Source organism: Lontra canadensis, unplaced genomic scaffold (assembly GCF_010015895.1).
Source record: "Lontra canadensis isolate GAN:19392208 unplaced genomic scaffold, GSC_riverotter_1.0 scaffold192, whole genome shotgun sequence".
NCBI classification, from domain to species: Eukaryota; Metazoa; Chordata; class Mammalia; order Carnivora; family Mustelidae; genus Lontra; species Lontra canadensis.
The window spans coordinates 956,628-984,602 of NW_022631186.1; the positions used below are offsets into that span (position 1 = coordinate 956,628).

The 27,975-nt window shown below is 35.3% G+C and overlaps 1 protein-coding gene across 5 annotated transcripts in view; it reads right to left on the bottom strand.

Moving 5' to 3' along the window:
- The window catches only part of ABCB7 (ATP binding cassette subfamily B member 7), a 143,647-nt gene that overhangs the window by 48,525 nt on the left and 67,147 nt on the right, over positions 1–27,975 (bottom strand). For 4 of the 5 annotated variants that reach the window (XM_032847738.1, XM_032847740.1, XM_032847741.1 and 1 more), the window contains exons 2-4: positions 18,354–18,431; positions 15,939–16,025; positions 6,497–6,616 (exon numbers count right to left, since the gene is read on the bottom strand). In XM_032847738.1, the coding sequence (XP_032703629.1) occupies positions 6,497–6,616; positions 15,939–16,025; positions 18,354–18,431 (285 nt within the window). The remainder of the gene's footprint in view (positions 1–6,496; positions 6,617–15,938; positions 16,026–18,353; positions 18,432–27,975) is intronic. The other variant, XM_032847739.1, reaches the window with a different exon arrangement.

Here is a 27,975-nt window from a genome sequence, read left to right on the forward strand (position 1 = left end):
CCCCCTGTTCGTGCTCTCTCACTTTCAAATAAATAAATAAAATCTTTAAAAAAATTAAAATAACCCTCCACCTAAGAAATCCTGAAGTACAAACCTAACCCACGATTTCTCAACCTTCAGCACTACATTCTGTCTTAGATAATTCTTTCTTATGAGAAGAGACATTCTGTACATTTTAGGATGTTTAGAAGTGTCCTTAACGTCTACCTACTATATGCTAGTGGCAACCTCATCCCCAACTGTAACCATCAAAAATGTCTCCAGATAGTGCCAAATGTCCCCTGAAAGGCAAAATCACCCTTGGTTGGAAACCAATGGTCTAATCAAACATGTTCAGTGTCTATATGATAAAGCTACAAGTGCAGATGAAATAAACAAGACCTAAGTAAGTGGAGAGATATTCTATGTTCATTGACTGGAACACTCAATGTAGCAGGGATGTCAATTCTCCCAGCTGCTCTAGAGATTTAATAAAAATCCATTTAAAAATCCTATAAGGCTTCTTTGTAGCTATAGACAAGATCATTCTAAAATTATATGGACAAAGAAACCAAAATAGCCAAAAAATTTTTAAAAAGAAAAACTCTGAAAGAATCAAACTATCTATCTCAATAAAGCCAATGTGGTGTGGATGAATGGAGAGACAGATACATATAGATCAACAGACAAGAACAAAGTCCAGAAAAAGATACACACACACACGTAGAGAGAATAATGGCGCCCTAAAATCTCCATGTACTAAGGTACTAATCTCCAGAACCTGTGAAGATGATACCTTACACAGCAAAACAAACTTTGCATATGATTAAACTGAAGAATATGAGCTGGGAAGAGTATCGTGAATTACCTGGGTGGGCCAAGCGTAATCAAAAGGGTTCTTATAAATCTTATAATAAGATGGAGGTGGGGGGGATCCAAAGTCAAGACAAAAGATATGACTATAGAGGCCATAAGTTAGAGACAGAGAGACTGAAGATGCTGCAGGCTTTAAGATGGAGGGAGGGGCAGCCACAAGTCAAGGCATGCAGATAGAAAAGGCAAGGAAATGGGTTTCTCCCCCCAAGAGCCTCCGGAGGGAACACAGCCCTGACAAATGCTTTTATTCTGACCCAGGAGAACTAATTTTGGACTTCTGAACTTTACAAAATAATATATATGTGTGGTTGTAAGCTATCAAGTGTGAAAAGTTTTTACAACAGCAATAGGATACAAAGGAAATTCAACTAGGAGAGTATAGTGTTTATGTTAGGAACAACAGGACAAAACAATAAACCTCCAACTAAACTGGATACAATAATTAACTCAAAAATGTAACATAAATATAAATGTAAAAGGTAAATATATAACTTTTAGAAGAAAACTCAGGAGAAAATCATAATGACCTTGAGTTAGGCAAAAAGTCCTTAGACGTAATAACTAAAACATAATCCATCAAGGAAAAAAATGATAAACTGGAACCCATCAAAATTAAATACTCTTGTTCTATATAAAACACTATTAAGGGAATTTTTTAAAAAGCTACAGATGGGAGAAAATTTTTGCAAATTACATATCTGAGAAAGATCTCATATCCAGAATGTATAAATAACTCACTGAATAGTAAAAACAAAAGCCTAACTAAAAATGGACAAAACTTGAACAGACACTTCACCAAAGTGCATAGGTGGCTGGCAACTAAGCACATGCAAGGATATTCAATATAATTAGCCATTAGGAAAATGTATATTGAAACCACGAGACATCACTAAATGCTTGACAATATCATGTGTTGGCAAAGAAGTAAAGCAACTGGAACTCTCATCACTGCTGTTAGGAAGACAAAAATAACCATTCTGGAAAACAGTCCAGTGGTTTCTTATAGAGTTAAAAATACACTAACCATGACCTAGAAATTCCAATCTTAGATATTTATCCTAGAGAAATGAAAACTCAGGTTCATACAAACACCCATACTTAAGTGTTTACAGTCATTCTAGTTATAATTGCCAAAAGGTGGAAAGAAACCAAATGTCTACCAGTAGGTAAATATAGTACATCCAGACTACAGCACCTCAGCAATAAAAAGAAAAATGAACTATTGATAGACTTAATGAATTGGACGAATGACAAAGGTATTATGTTGTGTGAGAGAAGCCAGCTCAAACGGTTATATACTGTATGATTCTATTTACATGGTATTCTCAAAATGACAAAACTATAATGATAGAGGACAAATTAGTAGTATCCAGCAGTTAGGGGTCTGAAGAGGATATATCCGCAAAGGGGTTACACAATAGAGATTTTTGGTGTGGTAGCACATTTCTGTATCCTGACTGTGGCAGTAATTACATGAATATATTCATGTATTAAAAATCATAAGAGTACACTTTACTGCATGTATATTAAAAGCAAAATTTAAAAAAATAAAGCCAGTGTCTCAGGCCACACCAGACCTGGTTCCCTAGAGGCTGGAGAGGTCTAAAAATAAGGCTAGATGTTAATGTATTTCAATAAAAAATGACTCAGTAAGGAATTTAATCCCGCTGTTGTTTTCTAAAAATTAAGAAACTATTTTTACTGGATTATAATCATGGGACAGAAGTTATGTTTCATCTATAACTGCAATGTGCCCATTAATTTAAGTACAAGAGAAATAAAAGGACTTATTACACAATTTCTTTTCTTTCCTAGATCAAAAGTTTAAATCACATATATAAATAATCTAAATTCTTGAATTTTTAGGACTGGTATATAATTAAGAAATTGAATCTGTTTAACTTTAACTTGGAAATGCACAGCTTGGGACATTAATTAAATAATGGAATTAAGGAAAAAGTACAATCACCATCAAGGACAACCAAAAGTATGCTGTATCTATATGATGCCAAATTAACTGGTCCATATCATCAGTTTGCTGAGGATCTCAAATTCTAGATTTTAAAGTGATTTTTCCCTTCTTGGTCATGAAAGTATTGTCTAAGTCATCTGAAGAACGCAACTCTTCCAGACCCTTTTAATATCTAAATTTCTCAAAAATTAATCCCTTTCACAGCAGTCTCTGATAATTAAGGACTCTATAACTAGTGCTGCCAAGAAGGGCCCAATATACATGAAGAGGTAAAAGAGAATTTTGTTTGTTCATCTCTCGAGTCTCAAAAAGATTAGAAGGAGAGAAAGAACATAATGGACAAGAAAACTAAAGGGAGATATTACTAGCAAGGCAAAACAAGGAGAAAAGAAAAGTAGACAATATATTCAATCTGTAAATACTATTCCTTCCAGAAAACAGAGACAGAAGGAAAATTTTTGAACTCATTGTAGGAGGCCAACACTACACTAATACCAAAACCAGGCAGACATTTTAAGAAAGGAAAACTCTAGACCACTATCTCTCATGATTACAGATAAAAAATTCTCACCAAAATATTACTAAGTCAAATCCAATATTGTATAAAAATAAATATATAACATGACCAAGTGGAATTCACGCCAGGTATGCATAGCTGGTTCAATATTGGAATATCAATTAATGTAATCCACCACATCAACAGGCTAAAGAAAAAATATCCCATGATATCAATAGAGGGAAAAAAACCACTAGACAAAATCCAACACCTATTCATGATTAAAAAAAAAAAAACTCTCAGCAAACTGGGAACAAAATAGAAAGAAACTTCTTTATAGATCTTGGATATCAGCTCTTTGTCTGTAGTGTCAGACACATGAAAAAATGTTCACCACCACTAGCCATCAGGGAAATTCAAGTCAAAACCACATTGAGATACCACCTTATACCAGTCAGAATGGCAAAAATTGAAAAGGCAAAAAACAACAAATGTTGGAGAGGATGTGGAGAAAGGGGAACCCTCTTACACTACTGGTGGGAATGCAAGGTGGTATAGCCACTTTGGAAAACAGTGTGGAAGTTCCTCAAAAAATTAAAAATAGAGCTACTCTTATGACCTAGCAATTGTACTACTGGGTATATACCCCCAAAATACAGATTTAGTGAAAAGAAGGGCCATAAGCACCCCAATGTTAATAGCAGCAACATCCACAATAGCCAAACTGTGGAAAGAGCTGAGATGCCCTTCAACAGATAAATGGATAAAGATGTGGTCCATATATATAATGGAATATCACTCAGCCATCAGAAAGGATGAAAGCCCAGCTTTTGTATCAACATGGATGGAACTGGAGGAGATTATGCTCAGTGAAATAAGTCAAGCAGGAAAGTCAATTATCGGGGGGGAATCAGATGGGTAGACAAACCATGAGAATATGGATTCCAAGAAACAAACTGAGGGTTTTAGAGGGGAGAGGGGGATGGGTTAGCCCAGGGATGGCTATTAAGGAGGGCATATATTGCATGGAGCAGTGGGTGTTATATGCAAACAATGAATCTTGGAACACTACATCAAAAACTAATGACTAACATAATAAAAAAATAAAAAAAGAAACTTCTTCAACATGATTAAAGACACCTACAACAAAACCCTGTAGCTAACAACATACTAAATGATGAGAAACTAGATGCTTTACCCCTAAATCTGGGAACAAAGCAAAATGCCCTCTCTTGTCGCTCTTGTTCAACATGGTACTGGAAGTCCTAGGTAATGCAATAAGAAAAGGAAAGACAAGACACACATGTTAGGAAAGAAGAAATAAAACTATTTTTGCAGATGATATGATTAGCTATGTAGAAAATCCCGAAGAACTGACAACAAACAACAACAAAAAAAACCCCTCCTGAAACTAATAAGCAACTCTAGCAAGGCTGCAGGATATGAGGCTAATATACAAAAGTCAACTGCTTTCCTATTTATCTCCAGTGAACAATACATGATTTGAAATAAAAAAAATTTGTACCCAAAATGATATAATTAGGTATAAATCTAACAAAGCATGTTCAAGATCTATATGAGGAAAACTATAATATTCTGATGAAAGAAATCAAAAAGGAACTTAATGAACAGATTTCATGTTCATGGATGGAATGACTCAATATTGTTAAGATGTCAGTTGTTCATAAACTTGCTCTAAATATTCAATGTAGTCCCAATCAAAATCCCAGCTATTTGGTAGATATGGACAAACAAATTCTAAGCATTATAGAGAAAAACAAAAGACCCAGAATATCAAACACAATATTGGAAAACCAATGTCAGAGGGCTGACACTACTTGACTGCAAGACTTACCATAAAGTTGCAATAGTCAAGACAGTGTGGCCCTGGCAAAAGAATAAATAGACCAATAGAACAGAAGAGTCCAGAAATAGAAAAATATACACGAATATATTCAACTGATGTTTAACAAAGGAGTAGAGGCAACCAAGTAGGGGGAAAATAGTCTTTTCAAAAAGTGGTGCTAGAAGCTAGTGCAACCACTCTGGAAAACAGCATGGAGGTTCCTCAAAAAGTTGAAAATAGAGCTACCCTATGACCCAGCAATTGCACTACTGGGTATTTACCTTAAAGATACAAATGTAGTGATCCGAAGGGGCATGTGCACCTGAATGTTTATAGCAGCAATGTCCACAATAGCCAAACTATGGAAAGAACCTATATGTCCATCAACAGATGAATGGATAAAGAAGAGGTGGTATATATATATACAAGGGAATACTATGAGCCATCAAAAGAAATGAAATCTTGCCATTTGCAACAACGTGGATGGAACTAGAGGGTATTATGCTTAGCGAAATAAGTCAATCAGGGAAAGACAACTATCATATGAGCTGCCTGATATGAGGAAGTGGAGATGCAACATGGGGGATTTGGGGGGGTAGGAAAATGAAAACAAAGATGGGATAGGGAGGGAGACAAACCATAAGAGACTCTTAATCTCACAAAACAAACTGAGGGTTGCTGGGGGGAGGGGGGTAGGGAGAGGGTGGTGGGGTTATGGACATTGGGGAGGGTATGTGCTATGGTAAGTGCTGTGAAGTGTGTAAACCTGGCGATTCACAGACCTGTACCCCTGGGGCTAAAAGTACATTATATGTTTATTAAATATATATATATATATATATATATATATATAGCCAGCTTTGGTGGGCGTTTTTTTTTAAGTCTTCCTGGTTTCCCCCCCACCCTTCACATTGTTGCTTACCACTTATGGCTATCAGTGTGCCTAAATGTGTCTTCTTTCTCTTTTCAATTTACTGGGAGCTGAAAACCAAGCTTATGAGAAATATGCATTAAGAAAGAGCCAACAGGGTTCTGAGCAGATTGTTTTATAAAGTTCTTAATGCTTTGTTACAACTAATGATCCTGTATCTTACACTGGTTTCAGGAGTGAATTCCATTAAGTTGAGGCTCTTAAATCTGATCCACAGATAAACTGGGCATTACCATATAATTTCTGACTGCATAAAAGAGTTATGTAAATAAGGGTCCTTAAAGTTAATAATGCTCCCCCCAAAGTAGCTTTTATCAGCTCAAGTTTTGTTATTAGAAAATGCCATACAATTTCTTAGTTACGCAACAAACAATGCATAATTTCTCCTATTCTTACCTTTGCACCACCCAAAAATCCCAAGGAAATGCCAACTCTAGCTCGTAGATCTGGCCTGTCTTTGGGCCACACATAAGAAAGCATTGCTTTTATGATTTTCCGAGTATCAACATCTTTTAACTGTTGAAAGAGAGAAAAAAAGCAGTAAGTAACATGTCATTTCAAATATAACTGCATTTTAATAATGTAGAATTATGTACATATTTGAGAAAAATTTGCAAACATTACAAACTTAACTTTTTTTTATTCAAGTATAATTAATATACAGTTAATGCAATCCCTATCAAAATACCAATAATGTTTTTCACAGAACTAGAACAAATAATCCTAAAATATGTATAGAATCACAAAAGACCCTGAATAGCCAAAGCAATCATGAAAAGGAAGAAGAACCCTATGATCCAGTAATCACACTACTGGGTATTTACCCAAAGAATACAAAAACACTAATTCAAAGGGATATATGCACCCCTATGTTTATAGAAGCATTCTTTATAATAGCCAAATTATGGAAACAGCCCAACTGTCCACCGATTAATGAATGGATAAGAAGTAGTAACATAAATATATATATATATATATACATATATATATATATACACACACACACATATATATACACACACACACACACACACATATATATATATACACAATGGAATATTATTCAGCCATAAAGAGAATGAAATCTTGCCATCTGAAATAACACTGATGGAGCTAGAGGGTGTAATGAAAGTGAAGTCAGTCAGTCAGAGAGAGACTAATACCACATGATTTTACTCATGTGGAATTTAAGAAACAAAACAAATGTGAGAAAAGAAAAAAAAGAGAGAGAGAGAAACAGACTCTTAATTAGAAAAAAATCAAACTAATGGTTACCAGAGGGGAAGGGAATAGGGAGACGGATGAAAGATGTGATGCGTATCGGGGAAAGTACCCGTCATGATGAGCACTGGGTGATATGTGCAATTGCTGAATCACTATATTATACACTTGGAACTAATATTACGCTGCATGATAACTAACTGGAATTAAAATAAAAACTAAAAAAAGACCAAAACTGGAGGTTATCATAATCCCAGATTTCAAGATACACTACAAAGCTGTAGTAATTAAAATAGTATGGTACTGGCACAAAAACAGACACATAAATCAATGGAAGAAAACAGAGGTCCAGAAATAAACCCACACTTCTATGGTGAATTAATCTAAGACAAAGAAGGCAAGAATATACAATGGGGGAAAAATAGTCTCTTCAACACATGGTGCTGGGAAAATTGGACAGTTACATACAAAAGAATGAAACTGAATTGCTTATACCATACACAAAAATAAATTCAAAATGGATAAAAGACCTAAATGTGAAACAGGAAACCATAAAGTTCCTAGAAGAAAACATCAGCAGTAATTTCTTTGACATTAGCCACAGAAACGTTTTCCTAGATGTCTCTTCTGGCAAGGTAACAAAAGCAAAATTACACTATTGGGAATACACCAAAATAAAAAGCTTTTGCACAGTGAAGGAAACCATCAAAAAACCAAAATGATATGGGAAAAGATATCTGCAAACATCATTTTTATTCTGAATCTAAGGTCAGTATCTTTCAAGCTCAACTATCCTGGAGAAAAAGAAACTATATAAAATGCTTTTTAAAAGCGACTTATATCCCTTAATTTTTTACTTCCAGCTACAGCCAGTCTCATACTGTCAAAGAATTATTCAGTAGGGGCAAGAGGACATGTACTATACATTTATTTCCCATCTATTAAGCTATCAGTACATTACACAAAATGTAATCAACATTTCAATATTTCCATTTTTGTGGTCAAAATCTTTATATACTTTTGGGCTCTTTATCAATATGTTTATTTAAAATAGTTTGGAGCCCTCAATCAAAACTCATGATAAAGTAGAGTTCTAATGCAAGGTTTAGGAAAGTAGGAGTCTTGTTATTAATTATAAAGCACAGAGGCTGGATTATTAAAAATTTCAACAAAAACACAATTTGCCAGTCATGTTTAATCTGACCTAAATCATCTTACGTTTTTCTTTCTCTCAAGTTTTGGAGGCAACATGCCCATGAAATCTTTTTGTTTTAGTTTCAGCTTTTAGAGGCAAAATATTAAGAATCAAAACCACACTTGGTAAAGTCAAAATAAAATTAGTACATATATATTCCAAAACTACTATGTTATTCTGGTTGGCAAAATAATCTCCGTTCAAAAAATTGAATTATCTACATACTTTCTAGAATAGGTATTTAAAAAACCCCCCAAAAGTTAATGCTCAGTGATGGTGAAGTTGCACTGAAATGGGCATTCTAACACAGTTAATGGGAGAGTAAACTGAAACAATATATCCAGAAAGCATTTTGATATCTACCATCAAATTTTAAAATAATTTGCCCTTTGTGTCAAGAATTCCATTTCTGGAAACTTATACTTTAAAAAATACTTAAGAATATGAGCCAAACTGAATCAATTTTACCTCATAAAAATTTCTTGAATCTATTTTCACTATCAACCTAATCAAAGCTATCGTCACCTCTCACCTAAAATACTTGCAACACCCTCCTAAATGATTTCTCTGTATCCACTCTGCTCCCTGTTCAATTAGTAAACCCTGCAATCAGATATTACTCATAGTTTAAAACCCTTCCATTGCATCCTACCACTCTTAAAATGAAGATCAAAGTCCCTAACATTACTTGTGAGGCTCTGCTTGGCTTGATCCCTGACTACATCTCTAGCGATGTTTTATACCACTTTTCAGTGTTCATGCCATACTAGCTTTCTTTTCTTTTAGTGCCTCAAATATGCTATAAACCCTCCTGCCATAGGGCATTTGCATTATACCATTCATTCCGTCTGGAATAATCTCCTGTGCAACACCAACTCACTCTCCAACCTCTTCCAATTAGTTAACTGCCAGCTCAGGCAGCATTTCTTCAATGAGGTCTTCCCTAACCCCAGTAGGATCCCTGGCTGTATTCTTTCACAGGAGAGTATTCCTCCTTTCAAAGCATCCAATTCGATTATAAACTACATATGCAGAAGTGTGATTATTTGATTAATATCTGCTCTCCTGTTAGAATTCTGTGAGTGGTAACTTTGTTGTACCATTTAACCCAGTATCAATACAGTGGCTAACACACAGTAGGTACTCTCAACAAGTAAATGAAAAATTTAGTTATAGGACGTTTATTCACATGCTGTTTTAACAGGAAAAATTTGGAAACAGCCTAAATGATCAATAATGGAGAACTGTAAAAACAACTTACAGTGAATGTATACAACAAAGGATAGCCATTCAGAAATATATGTAGTGACAGAGAAACATCTAAAGTGAAAAAAGCAGAGTACAAAACTTATTTTTCATGTTAAAAAAAGTGATGTGTGTATGAGTTTACACATGCAAACAAAAGGGTCTGAAAGCAATACCCCCAAAAGTGTTAAAATAAGTAGCTGTGAGTAGATGGAATCATTGATAATTTTTTACATTCTTTTTGCTTGCTTGTATTTTCTGTAGTTCATATATAAGAAAAAATCTAGTTCACCTTGAGAGAGGAAAGTTACACAATTTCAAGTAGATTTATACGGCAAGGAATGGAGGAAATTGTCAAGATATAAGAAACCCAGGACAACACATTATGTTATATGGGTAGATTTATATTATGGTTATTGCCCCCAAAGCTCAGCAAACTATTTTTCTAGCTTAAGTCTCAGTTTACTGAGTAAAGAGCAACAGAAATAAAACTGTTCATATTGTAGTAAATACAGGATTACATTCTGGCTGCTTTAAAGATATAAGGTGGCAAAAACATGAAATGCCAAAAGTATAGTTGTTAATGTTTTATTTCATACACACAAATACTCATATATGCTCTCATAACCAGTAAGGTATTTTTAAAAATGGGAATAGGCTATAATTTTAAAATTCACTTTTTCCAATCAAACTATTACTAAATAAATATAACAATGCATTATAACACAAACTGAGGCATTTCAACCATTTTCCCATTTCACAAGTTTTATCTGTCTTGTTTTTCTTGATGGAATAATGACAAAAGGCCCTGTTTCTACATATCTTTCTAAACATATTCTCCTATCAAAACCTTCTACAATAAACCCCAAAATTTTTCAATAAGGATACAAAGGTTATGGCTAAGAGCAAGAAAATTATTCTAGTTGGCTTAATAGTGCATAAAATGTCACCATTTCATTTAACAAAATGGGTTCTGAAGTTGTATAATCATGCATTATGAATCCATTCAGCTACAAAGTATATGACTTCAGTTTTACATTAGCTACACTATAAAGTTTGAAAAGTATCTTTTTTTAAGTTGAGCCCAAATCAAAAAGGCATATTATTAGAGGCTGAGGCATACCTTTAAAGAATTTCAAACCAACTCATTCTTGCTGCACAAGAGTAAAATAATACTGGAGGTCTCAATACAGATACTGAAAACACACACCATCTTTTAAAATCACCAGAATCATCATACTGTGGATACCCACAATTCATACATTGGACGGACAATGGTAATCCCGAAAGACAAAAGGGTTATCTAAAGCCATGAGCTTGAGACCAAAATCAAAATCACCTTCATTTCAACTTACTTTTCATTTCAGATTTTCAGGATAGATACCGTTTTAAGATCACATTCTTAAAGAAAGGGTGGAAAATACAAGAAATGGTTAAGGAGGAGGATAAGAAACTGGCTTTTCTGAAAACATCCTGTGTAAGGAGTATTATAGGGAAAAAAAAACACAATGATTTAAGGAAAGGAAGTTCCTTCTCAGGGGTCAAAATTCCTGAAGCGATTATATCATAATTTTTGATATCATTGATTTTTATTTAAGCCTCACTTACATGTAAAAAGGAAACATGAAATTCCTTCACTTTTCTGTTCATCATTTTCACAATAAGTAAAATTTAAAAGTTATTTAAAAAAATGAACTATGGGGGCGCCTGGGTGGCTTAGTGGTTTAAGCCTCTGCCTTCGGCTCAGGGCATGATCTCTGGGTCCTGGGATTGAGCCCCACATCGGGCTCTCTGCTCCGCAGGGAGCCTGCTTCTCCATCTCTCTCTGCCTATCTCTCTGCCTACTTGTGATCTCTCTCTGCCAAATAAATAAATAAAATCTTTAAAAAAAATGAACTATGATGACATATCATGATAACAAAATTTGAATGTTACAGAAATATCATTAAAGGGCTTATAAAAGTAGAAGTGAATCTATTTTCCTCTTTGCTAACAATAAATACAATAAGACCTTCTTGCTATAGCTAAATAACTTCAAATTTAAAATGTGGAACTGACATTTTAAGCCCTATTAAAACTAGTACTATGTTAATATGAGGAATAAACATTTTTACAAAAGTCTCAAATATATACTGGAATTAGCTTGCCATAATAAAGGAAATCAATTGGATTCAGAAAGAAAACACAAAGGTAATACAGGAAAGAATTCAAATAAGGCTCCCTATATCTCTGTATGGTAACAAATTGTATCTTTTGATAACATCAGAGAGCCGTCAAAGAGGAGATGAAAGTGAAAATAAGGTGGGCCGATAGAAAAAAAGCAGGTGCCACAAAAAGAAACCTGATATCAGAAATAATGCTCAATAAATATTTATTCAATTAATAAATTAATTTATCTATTCTTAAACACAGGAGGACGAATTGTTACTTATATTCAGGAGATATACTTATTACTTGATTTATTAAGTCATAACTTCTGACAGGTTTTAAAATATTTACTTATTTGGTATTAATATGTAGTTTCATAAGCCTTATGAGGCTGGGCAGGTAAAAGAAATAATGAAGGAATATCTACTTATATACAGGGAGCTGAAAGAGCACAATCACAGCACGGTGGGCCAAAAACAAATGCATAAATAAAATGGGAAGCCTCTGACCCAACTGGGTGTAAGTGGAAAGCCACAAACTGCACTGTTTATATGCAGTAGTACTGAATGCAACAGTATGACCTGAGAGAGAGAGATGTAGTCTCCATAGCCATAAGTGCTGTAAGTGAATACCTATAACTAGTAACTATCTGGATAGGGCACAAAAAGGACAAAAAAAAATATCAAAGCACCTCTGGAGCAGCTCACTTGGTAGAATTTTAAGATATTGAAGAAAACTGCATATTAATAAGCTAAATATGTGTTTTGTTTCTCAGGTCAGTAATTTTGTATCTTTCAGCAGAAAAGGTTGTCAAGCAAGAACAATTTTTTCCACCAAGAGTCCACTGCCTCCAAGGGTGTACAGCTCACTGGGTTCTGATAAGAAAATAAAAGAGTATGAAAAAAGAAAAAGGTCATTTGATAAAGGTAACAGAATCACTTTTTCTTTAACTGATATGGAATGTATCTAAGAATTCTAGTTTAAAAGACATTCCTGCAGGACACCTGGGTGGCTCAGTTGGTTAAGTGTCTGCCTTTGGCTCAAGGTCATGATCCCAGAGTCCTAGGATCAAGCCCTACATCGGACTCCCTGCTCAGTGGGAAGTCGTCTTCTTCCTCTGCCTGCCGTTCCCCTTTGCTTGTGTTCTCTTTCTCCCTGCCAAATAAATTTTTTTTTAAAAATTTAAAAAAAAAAAGACATTCCTGAATTGAGGGGTACCTGCCTGGCTCAGTCAGTAGAGCATGTGACTTTTGATCTTGGGGTCACAAGTTTGAGCCCCATAGTGGGTGCAGAGATTACTTAAAAAAAAAGACATTCTTGGGGCGCCTGGGTGGCTCAGTGGGTTAAGTCTCTGCCTTCAGCTCAGGTCATGATCCCAGGGTCCTGGGATCAAGCCCCGCATCGGGCTCTCTGCTCTGCAGGGAGCCTGCCTCCACCTCTCTCTCTGCCTGCCTCTCTGCCTACTCGTGATCTCTGTCTGTCAAATAAATAAATTAAAAAAAACCTTTAAAAAAAAAGACATTCTTGAATTCTAATAGCAAGAAATTTTCTAATCTTACATCAAGGGACTAGTTAATAAAAACTACTTTCGGGCAAAATCTTTGGTGAGGAAAAATAAAATATATACTAAAAACTTCGGGTTCAATTTGTTTTGTATAAATGTACACTACAGACTGAATGTTTTCTCCCAAAAGAACCAATTTAGCAGCAGATAATTTGGAAGTAACCCAAGTGGACAGTGGAAACTGTCTAGAGAAGAGAATTGTTGTTTCACTCCAGGCTAAAGATAGCTAAGTACAATTAAAGGAATAAATTCAACCACTACTTCAATATTGTTTGAAATAACAGTGGTTTGATAAAAACTAGGTCAAAAGACAAGTAAATTGAACAGATGTCTAATGGAAAAATCAAGAGTAACTGAAAACCCTTCCAATATTATTGGGGATATAAGTATATAGTAGGTTTATGGATGGGAGATGAAAGATATACTGTCAGGAAAAACTTTACTATTATTGTTACTTTCTCTATACCTTAAGGTTTCTTTTCTATACTCTGTTGGTCTAATACTACAAATGAAGACTTTATCTAGCAGTGAAAAGGCCCTAAAACTAGCTTATGGTACATATGAGATGCATCGGTACCCATAAGTCAATTTAATAGCATAATAAAAAATATTACAAGCTGACTGATATTCACAATGGCCAATCAGTTAGTCCCCTATCTCAAAGAGAAGTCAATTGGAAAAACCAAATAAAGATCATAAGGCTGCGTGATGATGAATAAAATCAGAGCTAGAAAACAGCCTCTCCACGTCATCCAGGTATTCCTGTCCATTTGTCTAAGTGTCCACTCATCTTAACAAGCCTGGAAATGCATTATTCCATTATCTTCCCAAACCTCCAATCTTTAAAAATTCCACATTGCTGTTCCACTACTTTTGATTATATCAAGATTTGTACCAAAGCTCTCTGCTCGTAAGCGCTATTCTTTCTTTTAATACTACTAGCTTCTGACTATATCCAATAAGGATCTGTTGCTAAAATAAAAAAAGTATGTCAAGCAAAGTCTGGAAAGTCATCCTTATTTTAAGTTCTTCATTACTCATTTTATAATGAGCACAGAATGAACTAAACTTACTAATATATGATTCTTCAAAAACAGGACAGTAAAAAAGTTTAAACAGCAGTAGAGCACCAAAATTCTTAAAAAATCTGAAGATTCTATTATAAAACAAATAATTTCTTAATTTGTCTATTTAAAAAACAAGAGCTTCCACATACTGAAACTGCCACTCTTTTTTCACAATCCTTTTTACTACAGGGACTGGGTAAACAGGTGATTTAAATACCTTCTGAGCAGCATTATTAATTTTTATTAGTAGTGTTAAGAATACAAAAGTGGTGCAGCCCACTGTGGAAAACAGTATGGAGGTTCCTCAAAAAGTTAAAAATAGAACTACTTTGCCATCTGGCAATCTCACAACTGGCAATTTACACAAGGAATATAAGCACACTAATTCAAAAGGATATATGGACCCCATGCTTACAACAGTATAATTTAGAAGAGCCAAGACATAGAAGTAGCCCAAGTGTCCATCAAGTGACAAATAAAGATGTGGTATGTATGTATGTATGTGTGTATACACACACACACACACACACACACACACACAGAGGAATATTATTAAGCCATAAAAATGAAATCTTGCCATTTGTAACGACATGGACAGAGCTGGAGAGTATAATCCTAAGTGAAATAAATCAGAAAAAGACAAATACCCACATGATTCCAGTCATATTAAATTTAAGAAACAAAACAAGAAAAGGGAAAAAAGTAAGAGGGAGAAAGAGAAAGTAAGAAACAGACTCTTAATTATAAAGAACAAACTGATGGTTACCAGAGGGTAGATGGTTGGCGAAATGGGTTAAATAAGTGATAGGGATTAAAGAATGCACTTGTTGTGATGAGCACAGGGTGATATATGGGAAGCACTGAATCACTATATCGTACACCTGAAACACTGTGTTAACTCACTGGTTTAAAATAAAATTTTTTAAAAATAATATGGATAATTAAATAAATGGATGAGGTAAATGGAGGATTTATCAGGAAGCCACCAGGCATTCTAGGATCTTTCTAAACTTAGTGTAGAGAAGGGGAAATGTTAACCTCAAAACACACACACACAAATTGCTTTTAAGTGCTAAATCTAATTCACCTATTTATTTATATGATTGGATTATATAAAAAATAACCTCAACCAATGCTATTTTAAATAAAGAACTAAAATGTTTAGGTTGATAACTTTTTTTTTGTTTTTAGAAAATCATGTAATTTTTTTGTTTGTTTTAAGCCCAAGAGAATGTCATCCATATAACCATGGTCAATTCATAAGGTTCTGTATTAGAAAACCTATAGTTGTATGAATCAATCAAAATATTCCAGAACATAATAATCTTGAAAGTGTGTGTGTTCTATGCAAGCATAATCATGTATAAGAATTTCCATTTACTTGTTATTCACTCTTACCCCTTCTTTTGGGTCTGTGTGGAGTCCTCCTCCTGCATGACCATGCCAACATGTCCTCTTTTCTATCAGTGGCCAGGCCTGGAGACCCTAGTTGAAGATGACACCAAGTTGTCCATCAGCTATTACAGAATTTCGGATCTTTAAAACTCTGACTTAGCTTTATCTAATGTCCCATACAAATTCATAGGCATAGCCTCTAGCTTAGCATAACAAAGCAAAACACCTTACGGATACACTTACACAAAGAATGTTGAAATATAACTAATACTCATACAGAAGTTACTTTCTCTAAATAGCTTTTGAAATAATTGAAAACTTATTACACTTCTACTTGACTTATACCAGCTTTCTTACTGTCACTTGCTATTACAGTACTATGTAATCAATTACTCTATCACTGGCAAGCAAAATGTGTCATACAATTAACTAATTATATTCCACTTGCTTTACACATGCATACATTTTTTTTGCTTTATTGTTCATTTTTACAGAGCTGATTCTTTTCCTTATTCTTGCTTCTGTGTGTTTCTGTACAAGTATTTTTAATACTTCCTGTCTGTCATATGCTATAGTAATATGCATACATATTTTGTCTTTCTTATTACACGGTAAATTTTTTGAAATTAAAGACAGACTCTTTTATTCTTGTATCTCCCATGTCCTATACCAGTGTCTTGCACATGAGCAGAGTAGATTTCAGTGCTTAATGAATTAGTTTATAGAACAGAGCTATCTATAAATCTCCCAACTAGCCTTGAAAATATGCAAACATCTTGCCTACTTTTAAGAAAGGCCTTAAGGGGGGGCGCCTGGGTGGCCTAGTGGGTTAAAGCCTCTGCCTTCGGCTCGGGTCATGATCCCAAGATCCTGGGATCAAGCCCCGCATCGGGCTCCCTGCTCGGCGGAGAGCCTACTTCCTCCCCCGTCTCTCTCTGCCTGCCTCTCTGCCTGCTTGTGATCTATCAAATAAATAAATAAAATCTTAAAAAAAAAAAGAAAGGTCTTAAGGGGGTGCCTGGGTGGCTCAGTGGGTTAAAGCCTCTGCCTTCGGCTCGGGTCATGGTCTCAGGGTCCTGGAATCGAGCCCCGCATCGGGCTCTCTGCTCAGCGGGGAGCCTGCTTCCTCCCTTCTCTCTTTCTACCTGCCTCTCTGCCCACTGTGATCTGTCAAATAAATAAATAAAATCTTTAAAAAAAAAAAAGAAAGGTCTTAAGACTGATTCTTAGACTAGATAAACATAAAAGTCTTACTGGAGAAAATATAATAGTCATTTGAGAAAATAAAATAGTTAATATTTTAATAATAACAGTAAAGATTAGGCTCAAAATTGAAGCTTGCTAATATTTAAAGGTTTTCCTCAATTAAAACATACTTAATGAAAAAATGCATATAGTAATTCTTCTTCAGCAGCCATAATAATAGTTAATGAATTAATGAAAGGCAAGCTCTTTACAAACACAAATGTGTATCGATGCCAAATCATAACAGCATAAGCTTTGGGCCAAGCCATGAAAATGAAATCACAAAAGGCAAAAGTGTCTTCTTATTCACGCCAGTTGAGAACAAAAAAATAATTGCCATAAATGGGTTACTGATTCTTGGATCAACAATATTAAAGCATTTTTAAAGGGAAAACATCAAAATATGAGTTTTAGTCTGACAATATCTTCTTGCAACATTTTTTTCGGAAAGACTAAGCAACAAATTATATCAAGGGGTCTGATGAATATGACACAAGATAATGAGGTTTTTGACAAAGCAAAAGATTAAAATGTAATTCACTTTTACAGCCTCTGCATAAATTAGAACAATGTCTTATACCTTGTAATGGCAAATAACTGCTAATCAAAAAGAAATAATAAAGGAAGTACTCAGGGTTTAGGCTATCTTCTAATTTTCTAGCTCTTTTCTATCTTGGAGAACTGCCTGTATAATTTTAGAGCACTGAGAAATTTTTAAGTTGTCTTTTACTTACATTAACAATGAAATATAACCCTTATCAACAAGTAAACTAAGTATGAGGCTCTAATAAGCTTAGAGTCCCTTGATACTCTCTGCCATCTGAACATCTTCAAAGGTAAAGGAACTTCACTTACTTGAAAAGCTTACAGCAAGTATTCCATATATCACATACAAATTACTGGGGAAACTTTAAGTGTCAATAAACTGCCATTACATTTCTAAAAGCATTCTAAAAATGTTACTGTAGCTGGCACTGATCTCAAGAGAGTCTGACAGAGTTCTCTGGTAGAAAAACAATCAAGATATCTATCCCTGCTTCTACTAACAAGAACACAAAATAAAAAGTATTTAGAAAGAAATGAGAAACACAAAATATGTAGTATAAATTTTAAAGTGCTCAAAGGGCTTACAAATTTTTTGAGTTATATGTGGAAGTATCTGCTCAATCTTACCCTGGTAACATCTAATATCTGTCTTGAGTTGCCTTTTCCCAGTCTCTGCCATATAGTATGTCTTAATGACTCTGGGATCTGTGGAGGACAAAAAAAGGAGGAAAAATTTTCAGAATAAACAATTAATATTAAAAGATTTCCTCTAAAAAAAAAGATTTCCTATATTCTCCTGTATACAACTGTTAGGTCAATCTGGTCATTGAAGGTGACTATTTCCTTCTTGACCTTCTGACTGGTTGATCTATTGACTGATGTAAGTGGGGTTTTGATGTTCTCTACTATTACTGTATTACTACCAATTTCTTCCTTTATGTCTTTTAATAGTTGCTTTATACATTTAGGTGCTTCCATGATGGGTGCATAGATATTTAGTAATTGTTATATTCTTGATCAGGATTGTTCCCTTTAGCAGTACGTAGTGTTCTACTTTGTATCTTGTTACAGTCTTTGTTTTAAAGAGTACTTTGTCCATTATAAGTATGGCTACCCCAGCTTTCCTCTGACTTCATTTGCATGATAAATGTTTTTCCATACCTTCACTATTAATCCACATATGTCTTTAGGTCTGAAAGCAGTCTCTTACAGGAAGCATACAGATGAGTCTTGCAATTTTGTCAATTCAGTCAGCCTATGTCTTTTAATTGAAGCATTCAGTCCATTTATACTTAAATAAATTGACAGGTATGTACTTAATTGCCATTTTGTTACTTGTTTTACAGTTGTCTTGTAGGTCTTTTCTTGCTCTCTTCCCTTGTGGTTTGATGGCGTTCTTTAGTGTTATGCTTGGATTTTTTTCTTTTTATTTTTTGTGTATCTACTACAGGTTTGGGAATTGTGGTTACCATTAGGTTCATATATAACATCTAAAGTGTGTAGCAGTCTACATTCAGTTTGTAGTCACCTAAGATCAAACCCATTCTAAAAGTACTCAACGTTTTACCACCTCCACATTTAGGTGTATGATACCATACTTTACATCCCTTTGTCAATCCTTTGACTTTTAAATATATAACTGAGTTGAATATTCTTACATTTAACCTCCATACTGGTTCTGTAAGTTATTAATCTACTATTTTTATTTTATGTTTGCATTTACTTGTAAAATTTTTTCCTTTCATAATGTTCTTACTCCTGACTGTGGCCTTTTCTTTCCACTGAAAGAGTTCCCACTACTTTTCCTTAAAGGTCAGTGTAAAGGTTATGAATTCCTTCAAGTTTTATTTATCTGGGAAAAACTTTATCTCTCCTTCTATCCTGAGTGATAACCTTGCTGGGTAAAGTATTCTTGGCTGCAGATTTTTTTCCTTTCAGCACTTTAAATATATCATGCCACTTTCTTATTAACTGCAATATTTCCAAAGAGAAATCAGCTGATAGCATCATGGAATATCCCACATGATATACATAATATATACACAAAATTCCATCCAAAAATAGCACAATACACATTCGTTTTAAATGCTCATAGAATATTTTCAGGACAGACCACAAAACAAGTCTCAACAAATTCTAAAAGACTGAAGTCATTATCCTGCATGTTTTCTGACCATAATGGTATGAATGAGGAGGAATTAATTAGAAGAACAATTTGAAAAGAATACAAACACATGGAGGCTAAATAACATGCTACTAAACAAGAAATGTGTCAACCAAGAAATCAAAGAGAAATAAAAAAAACACATGGAGATAAAGGAAAATGAATACACAAGAGTATAAAATCTTTGAGAGGCAAAAACCTGTGCTAAGAGGAAAGCTTATAGCAATAGAGGCCTACTTCAAGAACCAAGAAAAATCTAAAATAATCAACCTAAAGGAGTTATAAAAAGAAGACTATGCAAAGCCCAAAGCAAAATAGACTATTAAAAAAAAAGCAATAGAACAGATCAATGAAACCAGGAGCTGCTTCTATAAGAAGATAAAAAAAAATGATGAACCCTAGGACAGACTCATCAAGAAAAGAGAAATGACTCAAATAAACAAAATCAGAACTTAAGGAGAAAGAACTGACACCACAGAAATACAGGCTTACAAGAGAATAGTATGAAAACCTTGGGAAACAAGAAGAAATAGATAAAGTCCTAGAAACATATAACCTTCAAACACTGAATCAGAAAGAAAGAGAGGGAGGAGCAAGATGGTGAAGGAGCAGGAGACCTAAATATCATCGGGTCCTAGGAGTTCAGCTAGTTAGTTATGAAACCAGTCTGAATACCTACAAACTCAACAAGAAATCAAAGAGAAGAAGAGCAGCAATTCTAGGAACAGAAAAGCAACCAGTTTCTGGAAGGTAGGATATGTGGAAAAGTGAATGTGAGGTGATGTACAGGAAGACAAACCACGGTTGGGAGAGGCCGGCTCCCAGCAAGCGGTAGACCAATGGAGTACAAAACTGGAACTTATAGACATCTGCTCCATAGAGGGACGTTGTTCCAGAGGCTAAGCAAGGGGGTGTAGCTCTCAGTGTGGTCTCAGGACCCACAGGGTCAGAAAAAGACCAGGGGTGTGTGTCTGAGGCAGCGCTCCCAGGTATCAGAGTGGAGAAGCCAGCTGCAGAGATGGAGTCAAGAAGTGGGCTCTTAGCTTGGGGTTACTGTAAACCGTGATCTGAGGCACAGCTGGGCCACTGCTCTTCATGCAGTGACACTACAAGTGGCAGATATTGGGAGAAACACTTCTTCCTCCTCCAGGAGGAGTGACACAGGAGTGCACTGCAGGAATCGGCTGGGTTTGGAGATTCCAAACAAGGCCGTGCGCCAGAGATAGAAATGCTTGGTCACAGGCGGGATGAGCACAGAGTGCAATGGGAGACCAGGGAGATGGGAATGATTGACTGCTTTTCTAGGAGTTGCTTTGGGATGGAATATTCTGAATGTATCTCTGATGTCCTTATAGTCTAGTGTGTCATTTTTTAAAAAAATATTTTATTAATTTATTTGACAGACAGAGATCATAAGTAGGCAGAGAAGCAGGCAGAGAGAGAGGAGGAAGCAGGCTCCCTGCTGAGCAGAGAGCCCTATGTGGGGCTCGATCCCAGGACCTGGGATCATGACCCCAGCTGAAGGCAGAGACTTTAACCCACTGAGCCATCCAGGCGCCCCCTAGTGTGTGATTTAAAGCCTTTATTTCCTTGTTGATCTTTCACTTAGATGTTCTGTGCATTTCAATCAGGGGTGTTAAAGTCCCCTATTATTATTGTATTATTGTCAATGTGTTTCTTTGATTTTGTTACTAATTGGTTTATATGGTTGGCTGCTCCCATGTTAGGGGCATAGACATTTAAAATTGTTAGATCTTCTTGTTGGACAGATCCTTTAAGTATGATATAGTGCCCTTCCTCATCTCTTACTATAGTCTTTGGCTTAACATCTAGTTTATCTGATACACAGTTTGCCACCACAGCTTTCTTCTGATGTCCATTAGCATGGTAAATTGTTTTCCACCTCCTTACTTTAAATCTGGAGGTGTCTTTGGGTCTACAATGAGTTTCTTGCAGAGAGCATATCGATGGGTCCTGTTTCTTTATCCATTCTGATACCCTGTGTCTTTTGATTGGGGCATTTAGCCTATTTACATTCAGGGTAACTATTGAGAGATAGGAATTTAGTGCCATTGTATTGCCTGTAAGGTGACTATTACAGCATATTGTCTCTGTTCCTTTCTGGCCTGTTACTTTTAGGCTCTCTCTTTGCTTAGAGGACCCCTTTCAATATTTCCTGTAGGGCTGGTTTGGTGTTTGCAAATATCCACTCTTTTCAACTGCACTTTGAAAATTCCATAAGGTAACTATAATTCATACAATGACTAGAACACTTATTTTCACAAAATGCCAGGAAGAAAACTGGCAGCTCTCTCAAAAGCATTTTGAGAGTTATACTTTCTTCTAAATGCCTTAAAAAGAAGCACCAAAAAGCCTTAAAGTCACTCTACATTGTTTCAAGAGTAAACAAACCTTGCTCTAAACTGCCATATCAACCTTCTTAAATTGTATTCACTGTTGAATACCAAAAGGCTATTATCTTACATATGGTATAAAACAAAAACTTTAAATGCATGATCCTGATACTTTAAGAGTTTATAATCTAAAGCTAACAGACGCAGGTATATCACAGAAATACAAATGCAATGATAAGATATATCTTGATCACCTTCCCAATATCACCCACCCAAAAAAACACTTCAATTTTAGTTCATCCTTGGAGATGCTCAGCCCACAAAAGAACAGATTCACTGAAGGCCAGGGCAGTTAGTATTTTATCTACTTTTCATATTTTCATTCTGCTCTTGGTTTGCAAAATTATTTTTTGCATTACAAACAATGTGGATTAGAAACAGCTATAAACATTTTTAGTAAGAACCATTCACTAAGCAGTCACTATTTGGCTGGTTTTCTATCCACTGCTACACTATCTCATATCATTCTCACTACAAGGTATCTACTATTATTATTCCCATTTTATAGACTAGATACTGAGGCTCAGTGAGGCTGCTCTGCCCAAATTCACATGGCCAGTAAGTAGTGGACTGCAGATGTACATCCTTAACATTATCAATACTAACAATATCTATGATGTACTGGACCTTAATAAGTTTACTGTCATCTTCCTGATTCATAACCTTAAAATGTCTAGGTTAATTTTTCTATTGTTACTAAAACACATGTTATGTTTTTGGTAAAAGCATCAGTGCAGGGCGCCTGGGTGGCTCAGTCTGTTAAGCGCCTGCCTTTGGCTCAGGTCATGATCCCAGGGTTCTGGGATCAAGTCCTCCTAAGAGTCTGCTTCTTCCTCTCCCTCTGCCCCTCCCCCCTTTTCATGTGTGCTCTCTTTCTCACACACACATAAATAAATTTTTAAAAATCAAAAAAAGATCATCAATGCAACTGTGATGCTAAAATAAAGAGTGACATCACCAAAGTTCCAGAGTATAGAAATTCAAAAATACATACCTCCACTGAAGCAATGATTAAGCTGTCAAAAATTGATAGAAACAACTTTTTTAGAACTCTGGAATCTAATTTAAAAACTTATAAAAACCAGTGTATAATGAAGAAGTCACTAAATTTCAGTAGAAAGTGTTGGTATTTGTGCATACTCGCCCACCATCCCCAGGTCCCCAGATCAGAGGCAGCCATGGGGATGGATAGCATCTCCCATTTCTGGTATGGCTTCCTAGTACCAGAAGAAAAAATATGGGCTTTGTGCTCAAAGAAATATGGTTGTGTATTTTGACTTGTCTGGCAGCTTCCCGAATACTTGGCTTAGGGGCTTAACCTATTCCACACCCATCACAACTCTCTTCAGACTGGAGCACCCTTCAGTATCATTGCTTGCTGTAAGCATATAAAGGCATATACTAGTTGCAGATGCCTGGTGCAAGGTGTAAAAGCAGCAACAAGGAGACAAAATAAAAGAAAAGAGAATAGCAATATTAGATTTTAAAAGTAAGAAAAGTTAAATAAAGGAACACAAAATCTAAGTATTAAAAACTATTTAATATGATACCAAGAAAAAATTAAAATGTAAAGAAACTGGAGGTTCCTCAAAAACATAAAAATAGAACTACCATATGATCCATTAACTGCATTATTTCATATTTACCCAAAGGAAATAAAAATATTAATTCAAAAAGATATATGCATCCCTATGTTTACTAAAGCATAATTTATAATAGCCAAGTTGTGGAAGCAGCCCACATGCCCAACTTTTGATGAAGAGACAAAGAAAAACTGGTATAGATACACAATGGAATATTACTCAGCCATTAAAAAAGAATACCTTATCATTTGCAACAACACGGATGGACCTAGAGGGTATAATGCTAAATAAACTAAGTCAGAGAAAAACAAATACCATGTTATTTCACTCATATGTGGAATTTAAGAAACAAAACAAAGAAAAAAGAGACAAGCAAAAAAATCCCAGACTCTTAAACACAGAGAACAAACTGGTTGCCAGAGGGGAGGTGGGTGGAGGGAATGGGTGAAATACGTGAACAGGATTAAGAAAATACTTATCATGATGAATACTGAGTCATGTATAGAATTGTTGAATCATACTGTACATCTGAAACTAAGATAACATTGTACGTTAATTATAATTTATTTAAAAACAAGATATAAAAAATTAAATACGAAAGATTAAATTTGCCAAAATTAAAGATGGAAGATTTCATATTGGAAGAGCATATAGAGTGCCAAGAGGAGAAATTATAAAAAAAAAAAAAAAACTTATCATCTAGACATATTTACAACAAAACTTTGGAATATCAAAGTAAAATAATATATTCTAAAAAAATCTACAGACTTTTCAACAAGTTATACTGAATGCAAAAACAGTAGAGGATTTTCAGAGCATTAAAAAAATGTCAAACCTAGAGTTTCAGGTACAACCAAATTGTCTTTCAAATCTGATACAGATTTACATGGGTCTTTTCAGTTTGTAAAAAGTCATCAAGCTCTATACTCATGATGTTTATGTTTTTCTGCTCATATATTACACTTGAATAGTTAAAGGAGTGACATCACAAGATGTCAGAAAAGAAAATCCTAGCTCTGCCAGAGAAACACTGATTTGATGAGGATATATGGACCAAAATACCTTAACAAGAATTTCACATTCCAAGTTGCAGTATCCGAGACAAGGACAAAGTTGAGAACAGCTGCACTGAAGAACTTAAGAATAGCAAATTCACTTTATCCACAACGAACCCCTCCCCTAAACCAGCAGAGCTCAATGCTGAGACAGATCACCCCGGCTGGCAACTTTTTCCTTGAGGGGAAGAGTAGTAAAATATGTATTCAACATCTCAGAATTATACAGTGTTGTTTCAGGTACTGGTTTCTGTCTCAGCTTACTTGCATGAAAACCGGAATAGTTTGGATGTCTCCGGGCAGATAAAAACAAAGGAAAATGGCTGGTGCATTACTACAGTTGGCACAGCTCTGAACACTGGGAGGAGGAACAGAACTTGAGGCTTCCTTCCTGACAGTGAGGGAGAAACATGCATCCAGCATCCTAGCTTTTGAGAGTGCTGCCCCCCGGCTATGGTTTCTGTCTCAACTCATTGGAAGCCCTGACAGAACCAACACAGTCTGGATGCCTGGAGGCTGCTGAGGAAAAGAGAGTGGTGAGCAGTGAGCAGTATACTCAGCATGATCATGAGAAGATGCACAACTCAAGGCTTCTACTTTGGGAAGGAGGGAAGGAGTGGAGCATGCATCTAACATTCTGACTCATCAGCAGGTTGTCCAAGGGTCTGGTTTCTGTCTTGCCTGACTTAAGAGTACTGGTTAGACATGGCATATTACAGATGCATGGGGAAGCTGAGAACAACAAAACACCTTGGTGATGTGTTACTATTTCAGAGAACCAGTAGTGTAGCAGACCCCCAAGAGAACAAGAAATTACAGGCTTCAAAAATAAAGAAGCTAACAAATCCCTCTAATTAAAAATCTACATACACAAGTCCAGAGAAGATATATCCAGAGGCCCCCAGAATGTCTAGCTGGGATGACTGGTCAAGGTCTTTTCTGCCAGTCAGTACTTAAAGACTAGGAATCATGGTTGTATCTTCAAATGTGCAGATGCCATTGCAAAGCTAAAAAGAACATTAAAAAAAGGAGAAATAGCCCTCATCAAAGGGATAAAATAAAGATCCAGAAACTGGCACTAACGAAATGAAGGTATATGAGTGACCTGGCAAAAAGTTCAAAATCAACGTCAGAAAGTTGCTCAATGAACTTTGTAAAATAATGCATGAGCAAAATAAGAGTATCAAGAAAAAGAAAACATAAAAAAGAAAACTTTGCACCTAAATAGTACAAAACTTGAATTGAAAAATTCAATACCTGGGTTCAAGAACAGACTTGGTCAAGCAGAAGAAAGAATCAGCCAATTTGAAGAAAAGTCATTAGAAATTATCCACCTAGAGCAGTAAAAAGAATGAAAAGGACTGAAGAAAGCCTAAGGGACTTAACAAGTACCATAATACAAATCACCTTTCATATTATGGGAGTGTCAGAACAGGAAAAGAAAGAGCAAGTTGCAAAAAGATTATCTCAATAGGTAATGTCTGAAAACTCCCCCAAACTGGAGAGGGAAACTGATAATGAGAGTTGATAAACCCAAAGGGACCAAAAGACAACCACCAAAAATCCACAATACAAATTATAATCAAATTGTAAAAACTCAAGGACAAGGAATTTTGCAAGCAGAAAGAAAAAGTGATTCATCTCAGAAAAGAGAGCCTCAATTAAAACTAAGAGCAGACTTCTCATCAGAAACTTCACAGACCAGAAAAGAATAGGATGACATATTCAAAGGGACAAAAAAAAAAAACAAACCTTGCTAACCAAGAATACTATATCCAGCAAAAACAACCTTCAAAAAGTAGATAAAGACTTTCAGATAAGCAAAAGCTGACAGGGTTTATCAAACACCAGAACTGCCTTATAAGAGAGGATAAAGGGGGAATTCCTCAAATTGAAAAGAAAGGACTCTAAACAGTAACACAAAAGCATATGAAAGCATGAAGCTAGCTGGTAAAAGGAGATATACAAAGAATACGAACTATAATAACCCAAAAGTGGTACAAAACAACTTTTTCTATTATAGGGTTAAAAGATAAAATCATAAACAGTAACTACAACTAGAAATACTTAAGGGACATACATTATAAAAAGGTATAATTCTGATATCAATAATATCAAGTGTACATGGGAGATTAAAACTATAGCATTTTTCATAAGTGATGAAAAATTAAGTTGTTAGCATATATTATTAACATAAGATGTTTTATGAAAGCCCCACAATAACCACAAAAAGATACCTGTAAAAGATATACAAAAGAAAATTAAAAGGAATCAAAGAATGTCACTAAAAAAAAAATCTATGAATTAACACGAAAGAAGAAATGAAAGGCAGGACAAATGAAGTACAAGACAACACAATTAACAAATATGGCAATACTTAAAGAAAAATGTAAATCAAAACTTCAGTGAGATATTACTTCATTAACTGTTAGGATGGTCATTATGAAAAAAAACAAATGCTGGTGAAGAGGTGGAAAGTTTGGAACCCTGTGCACTGTTGGTAGAAATGTGGAATGGTACAGCTGCTATGGAAAACAGTACGGACACTCCTGATAAGTTAAAAATAGAACTACCATATAAGCTGCCAATCCCAGACCTGGGTATTTACCCAAAACAAAGTGAAATCAAAATCTTCAACAAATATTTGTGCTCTCATACTGACTGAAGCATTACTCACAATAGCCAAAGTGTGGAAGCAACCTAAATATCCATCAGTGGATGAGTAAAGAAAATGTGATGTATACTCACAATGTAATGTTTTTCAACCTTAAAAAGGATATCCTGTCATATGTAGCAACTTGGATTGCCCTGAAGGAGAACATCCTAAGTAAAATAAGCCTTACAGAGGGACAAATACTACATGATTCCACTGAGGTAACTAAAGCAGTCAAACTCAGAAGCAGAAAGTGGAATGGTGGTTGCCAGGAGCTGGTGGGGTGGAAGAAATAAGAAGTTGTTTTTCAATAAATGTAAAGGTTCAGTTATAGAAGGTCAAAAATTCCTAGAGATTTCCCTTTGCTTACAGTTTAAATA